At 36.8% G+C, this 19,891-nt stretch overlaps 1 protein-coding gene across 1 annotated transcript in view; it reads left to right on the top strand.

The window, feature by feature from the left end:
* The window catches only part of DHX29 (DExH-box helicase 29), a 46,105-nt gene that overhangs the window by 9,899 nt on the left and 16,315 nt on the right, over positions 1-19,891 (top strand). The window contains exons 4-14 of the mRNA XM_006074154.4: positions 942-1,071; positions 1,783-1,928; positions 3,717-3,839; positions 7,875-8,001; positions 8,706-8,864; positions 9,480-9,645; positions 9,906-10,029; positions 11,650-12,258; positions 13,572-13,715; positions 17,812-17,988; positions 19,332-19,472. Coding sequence (XP_006074216.1) covers positions 942-1,071; positions 1,783-1,928; positions 3,717-3,839; positions 7,875-8,001; positions 8,706-8,864; positions 9,480-9,645; positions 9,906-10,029; positions 11,650-12,258; positions 13,572-13,715; positions 17,812-17,988; positions 19,332-19,472 — 2,046 coding nt within the window. The remainder of the gene's footprint in view (positions 1-941; positions 1,072-1,782; positions 1,929-3,716; positions 3,840-7,874; positions 8,002-8,705; positions 8,865-9,479; positions 9,646-9,905; positions 10,030-11,649; positions 12,259-13,571; positions 13,716-17,811; positions 17,989-19,331; positions 19,473-19,891) is intronic.

Here is a 19,891-nt window from a genome sequence, read left to right on the forward strand (position 1 = left end):
GGACACAACTGAGCTTTTCACTTTTCACTTTCAAAATGAAAAGAGTCTGAATTTCAACCCAGTCTTGCCCAGATCTAAAAATGTTTTAGAAAGTACATTAAAAAGCTTTACTTTTTATATGAACATGTTCATTGAAGCACTGCTTATGATTTAAGAAAAAGAAAACATTCCAAGTGAGCACCAGTAGGAAAATGTATGGTTCAGTTCAGTTCAGTCGCTCAGTCGTGCCCGACTCTTTGTGACCCCGTGAATCGCAGCACGCCAGGCCTCCCTCCCTGTCCATCACCAACTCCCGGGGTTCACTGAGACTCACGTCCATCGAGTCAGTGATGCCATCCAGCCATCTCATCCTCTGTCGTCCCCTTCTCCTCCTGCCCCCAATCCCTCCCAGCATCAGAGTCTTTTCCACTGAGTCAACTCTTCGCATGAGGTGGCCAAAGTACTGGAGTTTCAGCGTTAGCATCATTCTTTCCAAAGAAATCCCAGGGCTGATGTCCTTCAGAATGGACTGGTTGGATCTCCTTGCAGTCCAGGGGACTCTCAAAATTATGATATATCTATCCAGTGGAATATTCTGTAACTATTACAAGTGATGAACAATTTCTAATAATTTGGGAAGATGCTTAGTTATAATGTTAAATAAAATTTGTTTTTAAAAAAATCACAGAAAAATGACTGAAGGACCCACATTGCATTGCAGACAGTATCTTTGGATAGAGAGAATATGAGCAATTTCTCCTGGTCCTTTTTTATTTTTCTGTAGTTCTCAAATTCTCTAGTTCTCAAATAAAATAATTCTTCAAACTGGAAAAAAAGAAAAATATACTTTTGAAGTTATAATTTGTGTCAGAATTTCTGTTTTAAAATGAATGGGAGAATACACTTAGTAATGAAAAAACAGAAAATTGACAGAATGGCTTTTTCACATTTCCCTTCCATAGGATTTATACATGGCTTTACAAGCATTTTCGTTTAAAACTAAGGACATTGAAGATGCCATGACTAACACACTCTTACATGGCGGTGATCTTCATTCTGCCTTGGATTGGCTCTGTTTAAACCTTTCAGATGGTAAGCAGTATTATCATAACAGTCTTTCAGTTTATAACACCTTTTGAAATCATTTGTGTTTATGATATTTGTAGCAAGCTTTTGGTTTGCACTTAAATTTTTTTTCACTGTGTTATAATTATTTTTAAAATATTCTTACCCTTTTCTGGTCTTTTTGGTATATTCTTCTTATGGATTATAGTCTGTGCAAGAAAAAATTATTTTTGTGTGTTTTGCTTTCAGTTGTTAATGGCCATTTTACAGTGCACATTATATAGCATATTCTCAACTGTCTGTAACCTGTCAGGCTGTATACCTGGTTTTGGTTTAGAAATCAGGGCTATCTTGCTTTGGGTAAATAATATTTAATTAAGCACAGGGTTCAGGCTGTAATCTTTGGCAAGATCCTGGAATGTGAATTGCTTCTATGACTGATTAAGGCTACTACCACATGCAACCAAGGAGGAGGGGAGAGTTAAGATTTTCTTATGAAAATTTAGGCGTCTAGCACTTTGAGGGTGAAATGGCCAAACCGAGGTGGGCTGGTTATCGTCTAGAGAGTGTTCCCACTGGTTTGATAATAAAACAACTTTCATTGTAGGATTTCTATTCCTAGGAGATGAAGAGTATAAGAAAGTTAAGTGGGTCTAGACAGGTTTTATGCATGTGTTTAATAAATATTTGTATGTTTTCTGTATCTTGTACATTATTTTTATCCCAATTTCTCTTAAGATGCGCTTCCTGAAGGATTCAGTCAGGAATTTGAAGAGCAACAGCCTAAAAGTAGGCCAAAATTTCAGTATCCTCAAACGCAAGCCACTATTTCACCTCCGTTGCAACCTAAAACCAAAAAGCGGGAAGAAGATCCTAAGATCATGGTAATTTAAGAATTCAACATTTAAAGTGTAAAATCAGAGTGAAACGTGTAACAGTTCATAAGAGTATTAGTATTAGTTTGCAGTTATGTTTTTATTTATTGAAAATGTCTAATGGGTTTGGCAAATTCATTAGCATTGTCATTTCAGTTATCTATTGCTACATAACAAACCACCCGAAAATGGAGTGACTTAAACCAACATTTTATTCCTTATGATTTTGCAGTTTGGACTGAGCTCAGCTAGGCAGTTTGTCTGATCCAAGAGGTATCTCCTCAGGCTAGAAGATCCAAAATGGTTTATTTACTCACATGACTAGAGCCTCAGCTGGGATCTTGCTAGCAAGGCATCTCTCTCTCCACGTGATTAGCTTAGGTTTCCCCTTACATTTTGATATTAGAATGGTCAGACTTCTTACTTGACATCTGGCTTCCAAGAGCAAGTATCTCAAGATAGTAAACACCAGTGTACAAATTTTTATCAAGCCTCTGCTTGTATCACTGTTGCTGATGTCGCATTGGCTGAAGCAAGTCATGTGGCCAATTCAAAATCTTTGTGGAAGGGGGTTACAGAAAGGCATTAATACTGCCTTCCTTAGGGCATTACACACAAATACTGTGCATATCATGAAACATCTATGAACATGGGTGAACCTAGAGAACATTATGCTGAGTTAAATAAGCCAGTCACAGAAAGACAAATATTACATGTTGTCACTTACATGAAGTACCTAAAATAGTCATGTTCATAGAAACAGAATGGTAGTTACCAGGGGCTAAAGGGAGAAGGGGCAAATGGGGAAATGTTGTGTAATGGTAATAAAATTTCAGTTATGCAGTATCAATAAATTCTAGATATCTGCTGTTCAACATAGTGCCTGTAGTCAACAGAACAGTATTGTGTACTTTAAAATATGTTAAGAGGATAGATCTCATGTTAAGCTTTCTTACCACAACCATGCCTCTCCCCACAGCAATACACACACACACATACACACACACACACACACACACACACACACACACACACACACACACACACACACAAAGGAACGCTCAAGAATTTTTGAAAGTAACAGGTACATTTAGTACCTTGGTTGTAGTAATGGTATCATGGGTATATCAGTCAGTTCAGTTGCTCAGTCATGTCCAGCTCTTTGCGACCCCATGGACTGCAGCACAACAGGCTTCCTTGTCCATCACCAACTTCCAGAGCTTGCTCAAACTCATGTCCTTTGAGTCGGTGATGCCATCCATCCATCTCATCCTCTGTCATCCCCTTCTCCTCCCGCCTTCAATCTTTCCCAGCATTAGGGTCTTTTCCAATGAGTCAGTTCTTCACATCAGGTGGCCAAAGTATTGGAGCTTCAGCTTTAGCATCCATGATATAAGCATATGTCCAAACTCATCAAAATGATGAGGGTATATATATAAATAGTTTAAATCACACTAATATGTACAATTGTTAATGTATCAGACCTCAGTAAAGCTTAAAAAAAAAATCTGTGGAAACAGCATCTGCACAAAACCACTGTTAAGGAATAACACAAGTTTTTCACAGTTCTGTCAGTTTTTTGCCTCTTTATGTAAATGGATTCTTTGAACTATGTAAGTTTAGACTTACCAAAGAAGTGTTGAGTTCCACTCATTTGTCCTTCACTATGATTTTTGAGAGTTACGTGTCTACTGTTTCTGAGTGTAAAGAAATTATAAAAGCAGTGACACATGATGACAGTTTTGACATCTTTTTCTAATTTTGATTTTTCAGATATTTGTTGTTTTTTTTTTCTAGCCAAAAAAGGATGAAAAAAATTTGGACGTAAATATGAAAGAATGGATTTTGCGATATGCTGAACAACAAAATGAAGAAAAGAGTGAGACTTCTAAAAGTTTAGAAGAGGAAAAATTTGATCCTGTGAGTAGAAATTTGCATTGATCTTCTAGTTGGCTATTCCTAGCAAAATATTTAAGTTTTCTAAGACTTAGTTTCCTCATTTGTAAATTGAAGAAATAGTTATCTCTAAGGGTTTATGTGAGAGTTAAATAATACAACACTTAGGGGAAAACATGACACAAAATAACCGTTCAATAAATGTTATTGCATCACTCCCACATCTAAAGAGACGGTCGCCAAATATTTTTAAATGATTAAGTGTTAAGAGTATGCTAAATTATCCAGATAATTTAAAAAGCACGTTATTTTATAAAGGAAAGCCTTTGCCTGGACAGAGAAAACCTACATATCATAAGATAAACTAAAAATATTAGATTAAGTGAAAAAAATCAAGTTGTAGGAAGAAAATAACCATATATATATCTGATTAAAGACTTCTATCTAGAATTTATAAAGAAGTTGTAAAAGGACAGCAAGCATTTTACAAAAGCAGATATTTGGATGGCCAATAAATATGTAAAAATAACTTCAATATTGGCTAGTTGTGGGAAAAATGAAAATGAAAACTGCAATGAAATACTACTATACATCTATCAAAATGGCTAAAATTAAAAGATCAGTAATACGAAGTGTTGGAGAAGGCGATGGCACCCCACTCCAATACTCTTGCCTGGAAAGTCCCATGGACGGAGGAGCCTGGTAGGCTGCAATCCATGGGGTTGCTAGGAGTCGGACACGACTGAGCGACTTCACTTTCACTTTTCACTTTCATGCGGTGGAGAAGGAAATAGCAACCCACTCCAGTGTTCTTGCCTGGAGAATCCCAGGGACGGGGAAGCCTGACGGGCTGCCGTCTGTGGGGTTGCACAGAGTTGGACACGACTGAAGCGACTTAGCAGCAGAAGCAGCAATAACAAGTGTTGGGAGGATATGAAGCAACTGAACACTCCTACACTGATTGTAGGAGTACAACTACTTTGGAAAACTGTCACTTTCTTATGAAGTTAGACATATATTTACCATATGACCTAACAATTTCATTCCTAGGTATTTACTCAATAAAAATGAAAATGTCATAAAAAAAAAAGCTTGTACACAAATATAGCAGTTTTATTAATAACAGCCAAACACTGTAAGCAGCTTTAGACATCATTATATAAGAATGAAACTCACAAATAAGTACATGCTGAACAATTTCATTATATTAAATTCTAGAAAAGTCATCTATGCAAAATCAATCTCTAGTAAGGGAAACCAGATCAGTGGTTGTCTGAGCCCACAGATGGAGGAAGGAGATTGACTGTTAGGCCTGATGGGGAAACTTTTGGGGATGATGGCAGTGATTTATGTCTTTATGATGATGGTTATGTGGATTTATACATTTATCAAACACATTCACTTATTCACTTAAAATGGGTATGTTTTAAGTGAATCATACCTTTATAAAGTTGATTAAGAATGGAAAAAAGGAAGTTGTACAACAGCATGTGTAGTATGATGAACTCAGTTGAGTAAAAGAATACATACACACACTCATACACACATATATTTGCATCCTTTTGTATGCAAAGGAGACATCTGGAGAAATATACAAGAAGCTATTACTAGTGAGTAGGGCTGGGGTTAGTAGGGTGGGTTATACTCTTCTGTATCCTCTTGAGTGTTTTTTTAAGCATGTGCCTGTATTAAAGTAACAAAACAAAAACAATTTATGATAGTACACGTTATTTTGAGGTTCAGAAAAAGAGGTCTCTTCTGATTGGAGCATTTGGTCAGTCTTACTGAAAAGAAGTGGGATTTGAAGGATGCATGAAGTATGCATAGGCAACAAGGAATGGGAAAATGGCCCAGATGGGTGAAATAGTGTGAATAAGGGTACAGAAGTGGAATTGTGCAAAGGACCTTTGCCTATTAAACTGTAATCAGGATAAAATGTGTGAGTACTAGCAAATAGGAGTAAACAGGTGAGTTCAACTGAGACTAGAAAATTTTGATGCCCAGAAAATGAATTTAAGAACCTTCCCTATTGATTATGAAGGCTCGCTAACTGTGTGGAGGCAGGTAACCCACAAGAATTTGACTTTCTAGGTCAAATTTAGTAGTGATTAATGTGATTTGCAAAGGGTAGGGAGGCCATTTGGTAAGTCTTGCACTTGCTCAGGTGTGAAATAATAAAGTCCCAAATTGGAATTTGTACAATTTTGGGGGAGAGGTGGGAGCACACTGCACAGCATGCAGAGCTTCCCTGACCAGGATTGAGCCTGTGCCCCCTGCTGCACAAGTGCCGAGTCCTAGCCTCTGGACAGCCAGTGAAGTCAAAGTCGCTCAGTTGTGTCCGACTCTTTGCAACACCATAGAGTGTAGCCTGCCAGGCTCCTCTATCATGGAACTCTCCAGGCAAGAATACTGGAGTGGGCTGCCATGGGGATCTTCCCAAGTCAGGGATCGAACCCAGTCTCCTGCATTGCAGGTGGATTCTTTAACAACTGAGCCACCAGGGAAGCCCAAGAATACTGGAGTGGGTAGCTTATTCCTTCTCTAGGGGATCTTCCCGACCCAGAAATTGAACTGGGGTTTCCTGATTTTCAGGCAGATTCTTTACCAACTGAGCTACCAGGGAAGCCCCTGGACAACCAGGGAGGTCCCCAAATTGGAACTTAGAAGAGAAACATTTAAAGGAAGAATCAATAGAAATTGCTGATTTACTGAACATAAATTAAGAAGCCAAAGACAGCAAGAGATTCGTAAGCAGAGGGATGGTGGTATCAGTGCCACAGATAGGAAAGTTTGAAAGAATGAGTGTGGTTTGGGTGAAATTGAGGTGATAGCTAATCCTTCTGTCTGTTACACTCTATTGCTGTCTGCTTCTACACAGAATGGTCCCAGAATTGTGCTTCCTTAGTTGTGTCTTTTCCCCTCGACTCAGTGGTTGTGTCTCATAGCAGCACTGCTAATGCCCTCTTCTCTACCCAGAGCTTTGATGCTTCCCATCTCTTATTAACCTAACCTAAAGGAAAAACCAGTAATTTGAGTTTAGCTCTCTGTCTGGTTTTTGCTCAGCAGAGTTAAATTTTATAATACACATTTTCTCTAGAGGCCTTTTTTTTTCTTTGTAATGTCCCTGACTGTCTTCCATAAGATAGAGATTATAGGAAGGTAGCTTTCAGAAATGGAGAAGGCAATGGCAACCCACTCCAGTGTTCTTGCTTGGAAAATCCCATGGACAGAGGAGCCTGGTGGGCTGCCGTCTATGGGGTCGCACAGAGTCAGACATGACTGAAGTGACTTAGCAGCAGCAGCTTTCAGAAAAGTGTAGTTTTGTTTTTTATATAAAGTCTTTATTGAATTTGTTACAATGTTGCTTCTGTTTTGTTTTGGTTTTTTGTCTGTGAGTGTCTTGTACTATTGCATATGCAGTCCTTTAAATCCATATATTTATAAAATGTGTAAAAGTAACTTTTCTTTTTACAGAAATGAGCTCATACTTACATATTATTCCATTTTGCTTATTTTATTTAACATGTCAAGTAAGTTTCTCCATGTGGATTCAGTTCAGTTCAGTCGCTCAGTCATGTCCGACTCTTTGCAACCCTGTGGACTGCAGCACGCCAGGCTTCCCTGTCCCATCACCAACTCCCAAAGCTTACTCAAACTCATGTCCATCGAGTCAGTGATGCCAACCAACCATCTCATCCTCTGTCGTCCCCTTCTCTTCCCACCTTCAATCTTTCCCAGCATCAGGGTCTTTTCTAGTGAGTCAGTTCTTTGCATTACCCTCATTCTGTTGCTTCTTGACTTTTCCCCCTCAATGACTAGTTTTCTCTGTAGAGCATACCACCCTTGATTTCCAGTTCTCCTTTTCAGTCAGTACTGCAGTGAACATCTGTGTACCTACAGATTTGCACGTTTGTATTATTTCTCTATGAAAAATTGCTAAAAGATTTGTTGGACCGAAGAATAAGATCAAAAGATCACAGGTTTTGATACAATACATTGACAGTAGATAAATTAATCTTGCTCTTCGTTTCTTTGTCGTCATCTTATTTGGAACACCAGAATGAAAGGTACTTGCACCTTGCAGCTAAACTTCTGGACGCAAAAGAGCAAGCAGCTACCTTTAAACTAGAAAAGAACAAGCAAGGCCAAAAAGAGGCTCAAGAGAAAATAAGGAAATTTCAAAGAGGTAAACACTTTAAAATTCTTAGATGTATTAATATGTCTTCTTTATTGGCTTTCCTAGGATGGTGGTTGCCTCTTTTTTGTATGTCTTCTCTTTCCTAACAGTTTACACTTGGGGTTGGCAAACTTTTGCAACAAGCCAAATAGTAAATATTTAAGTTTTACAGGTTGTTATGATTACTCAGCTCTGCTACCACAGCATAAAAGCAGCCATATACAAGACATAAGCAAATGGTTATGTTCTCACAAAACTCTATGGATGCTGAAATTTCATATAATTTTCACATGGCACCAAATATTTCTTCCTTTTATCTTTTTCAACCAGTTAAAGATGTAAAAATCATCCTTAGCTCACAGACCATATGGAAATAGGTAGAGGGGCTGGATTTGGCCTGCAGCCATAGTTAGTTAACCTGAAGTGTACACCATAAAACACTATCTCCACTCAAGAAGGAGAGGTGAATATAATTCCATGAGAATTTATTTTTAGTGAAGATGTTTTTCCTGGCCTTCTACATCTGTTAAGTGATTTGTTCTAAAAATGTTAGTATATAATGTGAAAATAAATTGCCTTGAACTTCTAGCACAAATTCCTAGTAGGAAGGAAAAAGAAGCAATGTTTAAAAAAAAAAAAATTGCAGAGTAAAAAGGCATGAAAAACAAATATGAATAAAAACAAAATAAATAAGCATCATTTTTTTTTGGTAGAAATGGAAACTTTAGAAGATCATCCAGTATTCAATCCAGCCATAAAGATTTCATACCAACAGAATGAAAGAAAGAAGCCGCCTATAGTCACAGAAGGAGAAAGTGCTTTGAACTTTAATTTATTTGAAAAGTCTGCAGCTGCTCCTGAAGAAGAAAAAGGTAAAATGAAGGGAGAGTGTTCCAGAGTGTAATTTGTAAATAGTAAAACATCAAGGACTATATAATTGAGAAATTGTGTTACTTTGTATTCCAACAAACTACAAAAGATGGCAGTAAAGTTACACTTCTACATACTTTCTTGGAAAAGTAATAATCATGATAATTTGTTTAGCATTTTGTGATTACCAACATCTGGCTTCAGCCTCATCTCTCTCCAGTTCAGACTCCTGCCAGAATTATCTTTCTGTAACACAGATCAAAATATGAGTTTCTGGTTAAAAATGTTAATCAGTTAACAAGTTCAAACCTTCTATTATGGCACTGACGATCCTTTGCATTCTGCCACAGTCTGCCTTTCCACCTTATTCTCCCAGCTATGTACTACAGCTGTATCATTCTTAAAACATATATTGTTTCATGGCTCCATGACTTTGCTCATCCTATTATCCCCTTTTTGGCCAGCCTTTCCCTTGCTCGAATCAGGTCTGTCCGTCCTTTTCTCACCTATTCGCTTAAAAAAAATCTGTTCCCAAAAGTGAGAGAACTTTAATCCTTCAAAAGATATTCTGTATTACTACATAAGCATTTTTAAAGAACCAATCTTTGTCATTTTAGAGAAAAAGAAAGAACCTCATGATGTAAGAAATTTTGACTATACTGCTCGAAGCTGGACTGGAAAATCTCCCAAACAGTTTCTGATCGATTGGGTCAGGAAGAATCTTCCCAAGAGTCCAAATCCTTCCTTTGAAAAAGTTGCAGTAGGTAGATACTGGAAATGTAGGTATGTTTTTGGTTAACTGAGTGAACTTTTAGAAAAATCTAAGATGAAAATATTTTTTTCTTATGAGTTAAGTAGATGTTCAGGAAGCTGGTTCCACATCTCTAGGTTGATAGTGCCTATAAATCATTACCTAGTATTAATATAGTGTTTTCCATGAGAATATTTAATATAAATAACGTAAACTACAGTTCAGTGTTAATGGGATTCTGACCATTTTTACTTCATCAATTTTATTTTAAAATGTCTTTGACTTCTTTTAGGGTGAGGGTAATCAAGTCTGAAGATGATGTCCTGGTCGTGTGCCCTACGATCTTAACAGAGGATGGTATGCAGGCTCAGCACCTGGGAGCTACTTTAGCTCTTTATCGTTTAGTGAAAGGGCAGGTAAGTTTTTATAGATTCAAGTGTCTCAAAATTCATTTGTGGAGTAATGGGTATATTTTGTCAACATAAAACTATCTGCATGTGGAAGGTAATATTTAATCGTGGCCCTTTATGCCAGTTTTCTCTTCACTGAATGCTGCTTCTGAGTAGTCCTTGTTTCTGCTTATTTATAATTTTGACTTTGTCTCATCTCCAAACATAGTTCAAGCTTTCTCTCCTTGGACCAGAGGCACTAAACCATTTGGTCCAGCTTTGCAAGCTACACTGATTTAAAGATTAAAAAACTGTGCTAGAGTGATTGAATTAAGGAGAGTTTTTAAACAATTGTTTTCCTTTAACGTTATATTGTCTCTCAACTTTAAAATACAAGACATTGGTTCCAGTTTTCACTTTTAGGTTATATTGACTAAAGCTTCCAGTTTAAGGAAGGATGAAAATAAAGTATTACTGAAGAGAGCACTTTTAAGAGAACACTATGCTCTTTTTTTTTGGTTGGGAGTATTGTCAACATTTTCTCTTTGTAATAAACGTGTATATCTTTCTTCCTGGTGAATTAGAACTACTGAAAATTTAGACACTGATTAAGTGGAATTCCAAATAATAATTCTTTTCCATTTTCTCTCAGTAAAAGTTCTTAAAGTCCTTGTTTCCCTTGTTTTGCAAAATAAGGTATCATAAGGTAAGCTTAATTGATGGAAATGACTGTCAGTGTTTCAAAAATAATTGTGGGCTCTTAATAAAACAGAGGCAGGATAACTTAGATTCCATCCAGTGGAGTTCAAAGTAAAATACTTTGACTTGTAATATACAAATGGAATCTCAGAGGGAACTTTGAGAAATGCTTTGTGGATCATCTACATATTTAAATAGCACCACTATGAAGTGAAGTGAAGTGACTCAGTCATGTCTAACTCTTTGTGACCCCATGGACTATAGCCTACCTGGCTCCTCCCTCCATGGGATTCTCCAGGCAAGAGTACTGGAGTGTGTTGCCATTTCCTTCTCCAGGGGATCTTCCCGACTCAGGGATCAAACCCAGGTCTCCCACATTCTAGGCAGACACTTTAACCTCTGACCCACCAGGGAAATAGTACCACTATAGGAATAAATAATAAACATGTGTTTAATAGTTTATTGTGTTCTAGAATAAGCACTGTGTTTGATTAACTGAAAGTTTACCTCTGAGTATGCATATAAGAGAGGTATAATTATTAGCCCAATTTTACAAATTTAGAAACTAAGACACCAAGAAGTCAAGTTACTTGCCCAAGGTCACACAGCTGGTAAGTCCAGAAGCCTGAATATATATGCTGTTTATAAATTTGCATCATATGCATGTATGTGTGCTCTCAGTCATGTCTAGCTCTTTGTGACCCCATGGACTATAAATAGCCCACTAACCTCCTCTGGCCATAGAATTTTCCAGGCAAAAATACTGGAGCAGGTTGCCGTTTCCTACTCCAGATAATGCATGTATATCTTTTATTAAAACACAGTAGTAACCTACTAGTTTAAGAGATATTTTAAGAAGCAATAGCTATTCTTTTCAGTTCTAACCTGTTGAATTTTGGTATCCAGTAATTAGTCAACACAACGTATTACTATTTTTTTCCTTTATAGTCAGTTCATCAGTTGCTTCCTCCTACTTACCGAGATGTTTGGCTAGAGTGGAGTGATGCGGAAAAGAAAAAGGAAGAATTAAATAAAATGGAAACCAATAAACCACGTGACCTTTTTATTGCCAAACTTCTGAATAAACTGAAACAGCAGCAGCAACAGCAACAACAGCATTCTGAAAATAAGAGAGAAAACTCTGAAGATCCTGAGGAATCTTGGGAAAATTTAGTTTCTGATGAGGATTTTTCTGCACTGTGCTTGGAATCAGAAAAGGTGGAAGATTTGGAACCTGTTAGAAACCTCTTTAGAAAGTTGCAAAGCACACCTAAGTACCAGAGACTTCTAAAGGAAAGGCAACAGTTACCTGTATTTAAACACAGGAGTTCAATTGTTGAAACTCTTAAAAGGCACCGGGTTGTGGTTGTGGCAGGTGAAACAGGGAGTGGTAAAAGTACTCAAGTGCCACATTTTCTCTTAGAAGATCTGCTTCTGAATGAGTGGGGAACAACTAAATGTAACATCGTCTGCACTCAGCCTCGAAGAATCTCAGCAGTGAGTTTAGCCACAAGAGTGTGTGATGAATTGGGCTGTGAAAATGGACCTGGAGGAAAGGTAAAATGTTGTTCAACTCTACCTCAGAGAATGGAATGGTGATATGACATTACTTACTGTGCTCTTGGGATCCAAATGGAACCTGTACCATATATGAATTTTGACCGATACTGTTTGTTCACTAGCACATCTCAGGTGCTTTTCATGTTTTCTTTGATAGGTATGATATGCCATTCTCCTTTATAGGAAAAGGATTGTAAGTAATTATCATTAAAATTCTCATATAAAAGGAAAAATAGATTCACTTTAATAACTGAGTACTCAAATATATTACATTACTAAGTTGACCATTCAGAGAATATAAATACATACAGATAAATTATAATACCAGATATCTCAGTATTTGGAAATCTTTTCTGTAGGATATATTCCTGAATGATTTTCATTAGCTCAATGAACAGAAGCAAAAAAACAATATAGAAGACAATATCAGACTATTTTCAAATCCTGTATATAAAAAAAATAGAAAAAAGAACTTAAAATACCTGTTGTTCTGTGTTTGGGGATAAAAGTGTACACAAAACTGGCCAAAGCTTAACCAGAGTGACTGCAAAATGTAGGAATTAATAAAATTGGTTTAGAACCAAATATAATGAATTCCAAGTTCATGTAATTCAATTTAATTATGCTTTGAATTGTTCTTTCTAGATAGGGTACTTAACATTTTTGTTTATCTTTAAGTTAGATAACGCTTCATTAAAATTTTATGTGGCAATTTTTCTGGATTCTCTTATGACATGTAAGGGGACAAAGGGCACAATTTCTTTCTTATAAGGAATTTAAATTAAGGGGATGACAGACATGTTTACAAACACAGCAAAGGAATGACTGAAGGAGTAAGAAAGAAAATGTGATGGAAATTGAAGTGACTTCAGGATTCTCATCAGGCACCACTGGTTTTTAATGGTTGCAGCTTTTATGAGATCTTGATAGAAGAGTAGACTTAAGTTGTAGGAGCAGATCTAAAATTCTGTTCCTGGGCACCTCAATATTTTGCTCCAAGATAATTTCTTAAGAAATTGATTAACTCTATTAATATTTCCATAATCATGTTAATGGTACTCAAAGCAGGAGAATAGCTTTTTGTTTCAAAATTCTGAAAAAAGTTTTTTCTTGTTTAAATTGCCAAAACAAATTTTATAGTTTGGTATAATTGAAAACATAGGAAAGTAATAAATGGCACTAAACAGATTTACTTAGACTGCTCCATATAGGAGCAGGGCCAGCACCTGTACTTTAGAAAATAAGTTTCTAAAGCTTATTTCCCAGATCATTTGTGAAAATCCAGTCTTGGCTCTGTGTTTTCCCTTTAGAATTCTTTGTGTGGATATCAGATCCGGATGGAGTCTCGTGCTAGTGAATCTACCAGGTTACTCTATTGTACAACAGGGGTTTTGCTAAGAAAACTTCAAGAAGATGGTCTCCTAACAAATGTGTCTCATGTTATTGTAGATGAGGTGAGTAGATTCTATCTCTGTATGTTCAGGAAATGATTCTAAACATTTTTGTGTTAAAAAGCTGTTACTTCTAATACTAGGTAACATTTTCTTCATTTTTACTAAATGTCAAGCACTTTACATGTAATTAGTTAATTTCCTCTAACAAACAGGTCTCATGCTAATTGATTTATTTAACAAATACTGTATAACATTTGCTGTATGCCAGGGGCTATTCTAAGGACTTCATATATACAACTTCATTTAATCCTTCCAGCAATCCTTCATTTAATCAAACGAAGTAGATATTATTATCCCTATTTTATAGTTGAGGAAACTGAGGCACACAGAGGTTATACAGCTTACTCAAGTTCATACAGTCAATAAGTTCTGCAGCTAGGGGTTCAAGCCTAGGGAAGCCAGCTGCAGACATCTCTTATCAGTTAGTGTATGTTAAACTGATTTGCTTTGTACATAATTTTTTGAAGAAATTATATATATAGCATTTTAGTTATTTAAAATTTTTTTTCAATTTTCCCTGATGTAAAGTTTTTATGAATTTAATTCACCAAGTTCAGAAGGCATTAGTGAAAGTTCAATCATTCTTTGATTTTTAATTAATAGATTTAATTAATAGATTTTTAATTAATATATTAAATATAGATTACTGGGTTATTTTCCTCGTTTTGGTTAGTAAGTATTAGAAGTATAGAGAGATACAAAAATGAAAATAAAAATTATCTGTAGTCTCATGATTCAGAAAAAAATTAATGTTGCCATTTGTACATTTATATATGTATTTTTTTATAGTTTGTGTATTCACTTTATAATTCTTTCACATCATTAGTCTGCAAAAATACCATTTTTTAATAGCTTTATAGAAGTATGTTATTTGGATATCCCATAATTTATGTAACCATTTTCCTGTTGTTGTACTAATTCAGCTTAAGATGTTTTTAAATACAGTATTTCGGTAATAGGTAAGTGATAGAAATTCAAGAGAAAGAAAGAGGATGTATGGCAGCTCAATTGAGCATGCCCATGGGTACTTGCTCCTGGCAGTGATGGGTGTAGCCATGTTTGTTAATACCTGGATTTTATCAGTATCGTCAAGAATCAACTTACAATGCTAATTTGTCTATTTATAATGAGAAATTTTTTCTGTTAGGTAAGATGAAATATTTGCATCAGCCAGTAGTTTTTCTGGGAACTCCAAATTATTAAAAAACTGTGTATGTGTGAGTCACTCAGTTGTGTCCAACTCTTTGAGACCCCATGAGCTGTAGCCCGCCAGGCTCCTCTGTCCATGGAATTCTCCAGGCCAGAATACTGGAGTGGGTTGCCATTCCCTTCTCCAGGAGATCTTCCCAATCCAGAGATCAAATCCAGGTCTCCCTCATTGCAAGCAGATTCTTTACTGTCTGAATCACCAGGGAAGTTTGTTTAGTAAATATATTTCAGAATGAATCCTAATTTAAAAGTTAGACCAACTGCAGGGAGCTGTTCTTTGATGGTTTTGTATTATTAATAGCAGTCTGCAGACCTGATTTACTGAACTGTGCTTCAGTGTGATACTCTCAGCCTCTTACTGAACAGTACAATAAGAGAAAACACGTGAAATTCATTATCATGTTAAATATAATGATGAAAGAAATGCTGGGACAGAACTCGTTATATTATTCAGGAGCTTCTTTATGAAGATGCTTAGGATGATACTCTGACTTTCTTATTAGGAATAGTTGTGTGATTTGTTTTAGTTTATGGTCAGTGTGAGAGTTATGCAGCTTTTCCTCTGGCAGCTGTTATGTTTACAGCCAATCTTTTTGCCCACCTCTCTAAAATATACTTAATAAAGTATACATTTTTATTAGCTGTATTTTATGTCTTATCCTCATTTTAAATTTTCTTTTTTAAAAAATCAATATTTGGGGACTTCCCTGGCAATCCAGTGATTAAGACTCCATGCTTCCACTGCAGGGACACAGGTTCAGTCCCTGCTTGAGGAACTAAGATCCCACATGCAGAGCAGTGCAGCAAAAAATAAATTTTAAAAAATGATACCTGTATAAATTACCATCTATTTGAGGAGGTTCCCCAGATGTGTTTCATCTATCAGAAAATATTTCTCTCAAGCTTCAGATAATATCCTGGTCAAACCAGTAAAGTAAAAATATCCAAAATTATTCCTTCTTTCTTGCATATCCTGTAAATCAGGTCACCTGGACTTTGTTGATTTTTTTGAATACTTTCTCACATTCATATACTTCTCTCCATATATACTGGCATTGCCCTCATATATGCAACCATTATGTTATTTAATTACTTAATAAGCTTCTAATTAAACTGCCTACTTTCTGTTTTGTTCTCTTCTACATTCTTCACATTATAGCTAGAGTTACCTTTTTTAAAACAAAGTTCAAACCACATGATTCCCCTACTTTAAAATATCTTACTCACTCACAAAATATCCTGACTCATTAGGATAAAGTCTCAGCTTCTTAACAGGGTTTACGAGACCTCATATGAACAGATTACTGAGCACCTCACCCTCTCTGTCTCTTGCCCATTCCTCATCTCATGCTCAAGGCATTATTTTTGTTTCATCATTTCTTGAAATGTAGTATGATCCCACTGTCCTCCATGATTTTGCACAAGTTATGTCCTATGACCACTTCTTCTCCCTTTATCATACTGTTCTTTCCTCCTTTTTTAAAAACTCATTTCAGTTCTCAGCATAGATATCAATTCCCTCTTAGCAGCCTTCCTGACCACCTGAATTAGCTACCTCTTGCTGTACAGCAGGATCTAATACAACATTGTAAATCAACTATAACTCCAATAAATATATATAAAACAAAACAAAAAAAGAATATTAGACTAAAAAAAAAAAATAGTTGCCCTTCATATATAATTTCAAGCCATCCTATACAGAATCCAATTATAAGGCTATAAACTCTGAAATGACTATCTCAGTCACTATTCCCCAGCACAATGCTGAGTACTATTTGTTGATCTCCTCTGATAGCCAATCACTCTATGAAATTTATATTATTTGTTTTATAGAAGAAGAAATAGGCCCAGGGATATTTGAATAACTTTCCTAAAGTCATATTTTAATTGATCAAGCCAAGAAGAATTAAGCCTAAGCAAGCAATTCCAGAGACTGAACATTTAACCACTATTTCCTCCCTTCCACGCAAAATGATCAAACCGGTTTTAATTTTTGTTATCTCAATGTATTCTATCTTTTGTATGCTGCTTTAAATCTCAAAAAATAAAACGGGGTAGAAATAAATCCAGTACAGCAAATTGCAGTATAGACTAGTACATCCAGCAGATACTAAGTTCTGACAACGTCCCATGTTTTAATGCTCTTTAGCAAGTTTACAGTGCTCATCCCTAAAATGCATCTGTTCGAAAAGCATAAAACCCATTTTTTAGGCAGTTGATAGAACCTGTCAGATTCATACTAAAATAATTCCCCCTTTGCAGAAAAGTGTATAAACGATCTGTCTTGCTGCAGTTTTGTGTCTATTCAATTATATATTAGTGGAAGAGCTTTTAAGCATTACACTGGCTTCTGAGTGAAATTTGGGAGATACTTTAATCTTATCCGCTGAACAGTTATAGACTATCTCCTAAGGTAAGAGTCTTACTATCATAGCTAATCTTGTTCATTATATGCTGATTTTTACTGACTTCAGTTTTAAAGAGGGTGACTTTATTTTCAATTTGGAAGATCTACCTCATTTGAAACACAGTTTCTCTCACCTTCTCTATGTATTGACTGTATGTAAATATTGATTAACTTTTAGTAGATTTGAAGGTCTGATTGTTTTAACTTCTTACTAGACCTTATTATGTAAGGGCTTCCCTGGTGGCTCAGATGTTAAAGAATCTACCTGCAATGCAGGAGACCTGAGTATGATCCTTTGGTTGGAAAGATTCCCTGGAGAAGGAAATGGCAACCCCTCCAGTATTTTTGCCTGGAGAATTCCATGGACAAGGGAGCCTGGTGGGCTATAGCCCATGGGGTTGCAAAGAGTTGAACACGACTGAGCAAATAACACACACAGACCTTATATATGACCGTTTTTTTTTATTCCCTTTATACTAGGTTCATGAGAGAAGTGTCCAGTCAGACTTCCTACTAATTATCTTGAAGGAAATTTTACAGAAACGTTCTGATTTACATTTGATTCTCATGAGTGCCACTGTAGACTGTGAAAAGTTTTCTACCTATTTCACACACTGCCCTATTCTGAGAATTTCTGGAAGAAGTTATCCTGTTGAGGTAAGTTTTTTTAATAATGCCTATGTAAACAGAAACTACATGCCCACCAGTGAGTGTCCCCAGAAGATAGGCCCTTAAGTTTGCTGCTGCTGCCGCTGCTAAATCACTTCAGTCGTGTCCGACTCTGTGCAACCCCATAGATGGCAGCCCAGCAGGCTCCCCCATCCCTGGGATCCTCCAGGCAAGAATACTGGAGTGGGTTGCCATTTCCTTCTCCAATGCATGAAAGTGAAAGGGAAGTCGCTAAGTTGTGTCCAACTCCTAGCAACCCCATGGACTGCAGCCTACCAGGCTCCTCTGTCCATGGGATTTTCCAGGCAAGAGTACTGGAGTGGGGTGCCATTGCCTTCTCCCCCTTAAGTCTGAGCCTAGAACTATTCCTAAGGTAATGCAAGCCAAGAGAGAACCTGGAGCTGGCCTTGGGAATCAGATAGTTGAGCTGCCTTGACTAAGCATGGGTGGACTGGAAGGATTGTGCTGAATGACATACCTCAGAGGTACACAGCATAAAACACAGTTCTGTAGCAAAGCCAAGTCTACATCCAGATTGGGGTCACTGCCTAACAATAAGGAACTGCTTTTCCACCATGTGGAAGTTGGATATGAGAGTTGGAGCATAAAAAAGGCTGAGCGCCGAAGAATTGATGCTTTTGAACTGTGGTGTTGGAGAAGACTCTTGAGAGTCCCTTGGACTGCAAGGAGATCCAACCAGTCCATCCTAAAGGAAATCAGTCCTGAATATTAACTGGAAGGACTGATGCTGAAGCTGAAATTCCAGCACTTTGTCCACCTGATGTGAAGAACTGACTCATTGGAAAAGACCCTGATGCTGGGTAAGACTGAAGGCGGGAGGAGAATGGGACAACAGAGGATGAGATGGTTGGATGGCATCACCGACTCAATGGACATGAGTTTGAGTAAGCTTCAGGAGTTGGTGATGGACAGGGAATTCTGGTGTACTGCAGTCCATGGGGTTGCAAAGAGTTGGAATGGACTGAACTGAACTTTCCACCCATCCCTCAAATTGAGGGGGATTTGTCTTTGAAGCTTTCTTCTATTCTTAATGTTTGCCCTTTTGGTTCAGCTGATAAACAATCTTTAAATTGATTTTCACATGTAAAAAATATACACCATAATGTACTTTGTCCTAGAACTGCTAGGGACAGATACATCTATATCAGGCAAGTTCTTCATTCCCAAATAATGCAGAAAACAATTTTTTTTCATAATATTCCAATTAGCACGTGGTAACATTCAGGAAGCTAGCAATCCCTTGTTCTCTTTAAGATGATATTTACTAAAATGAATTTGAGCTCAGTGTTTATATGCCTTCATCTGTGCAGGTTTTTCATCTTGAAGATATAATAGAGGAAACAGGCTTTGTACTGGAGAAAGACTCAGAATATTGTCAGAAATTTCTGGAGGAGGAAGAAGAAATAACCATTAATGTTACAACCAAAGCAGGGGGAATAAAAAAGTATCAGGTAAGAAGAAAACATTTTAAAAGACATCTGATGATAATATCCAAGGCACAAACTACCATAAAAGTTTTAAAGTCATGTGGCTGGCACAGTGCATTCAAATACATTATGTTAGAGGAATAACAGATACGATTACGAGCAAATTTTAAAGATAATTTCTTTAATCTTTGTTTTATTGACTCTTTTACTGTTTTACTTACTGTTTGGTTTATGATATTTGCTTTATCTCAACACCTTAAATTGACTGGGGCAGGCCCAGAGTCTAGATCCCTGCCACTGGTTTTCTTAGGAGTCTTTGTGCAGGCATTAGCCATCCATGGAAGCACAGTTCTTCACAGAGAGTTAGTGTAGTTTGAATGACATAATTTTAGGAGTATCACAAAAGCTATGCTCCTGCGTTTTGACCAGTGGTACTATTTACA

This window comes from Bubalus bubalis, chromosome 19 (genome assembly GCF_019923935.1).
Source record: "Bubalus bubalis isolate 160015118507 breed Murrah chromosome 19, NDDB_SH_1, whole genome shotgun sequence".
Classification (NCBI taxonomy): Eukaryota; Metazoa; Chordata; class Mammalia; order Artiodactyla; family Bovidae; genus Bubalus; species Bubalus bubalis.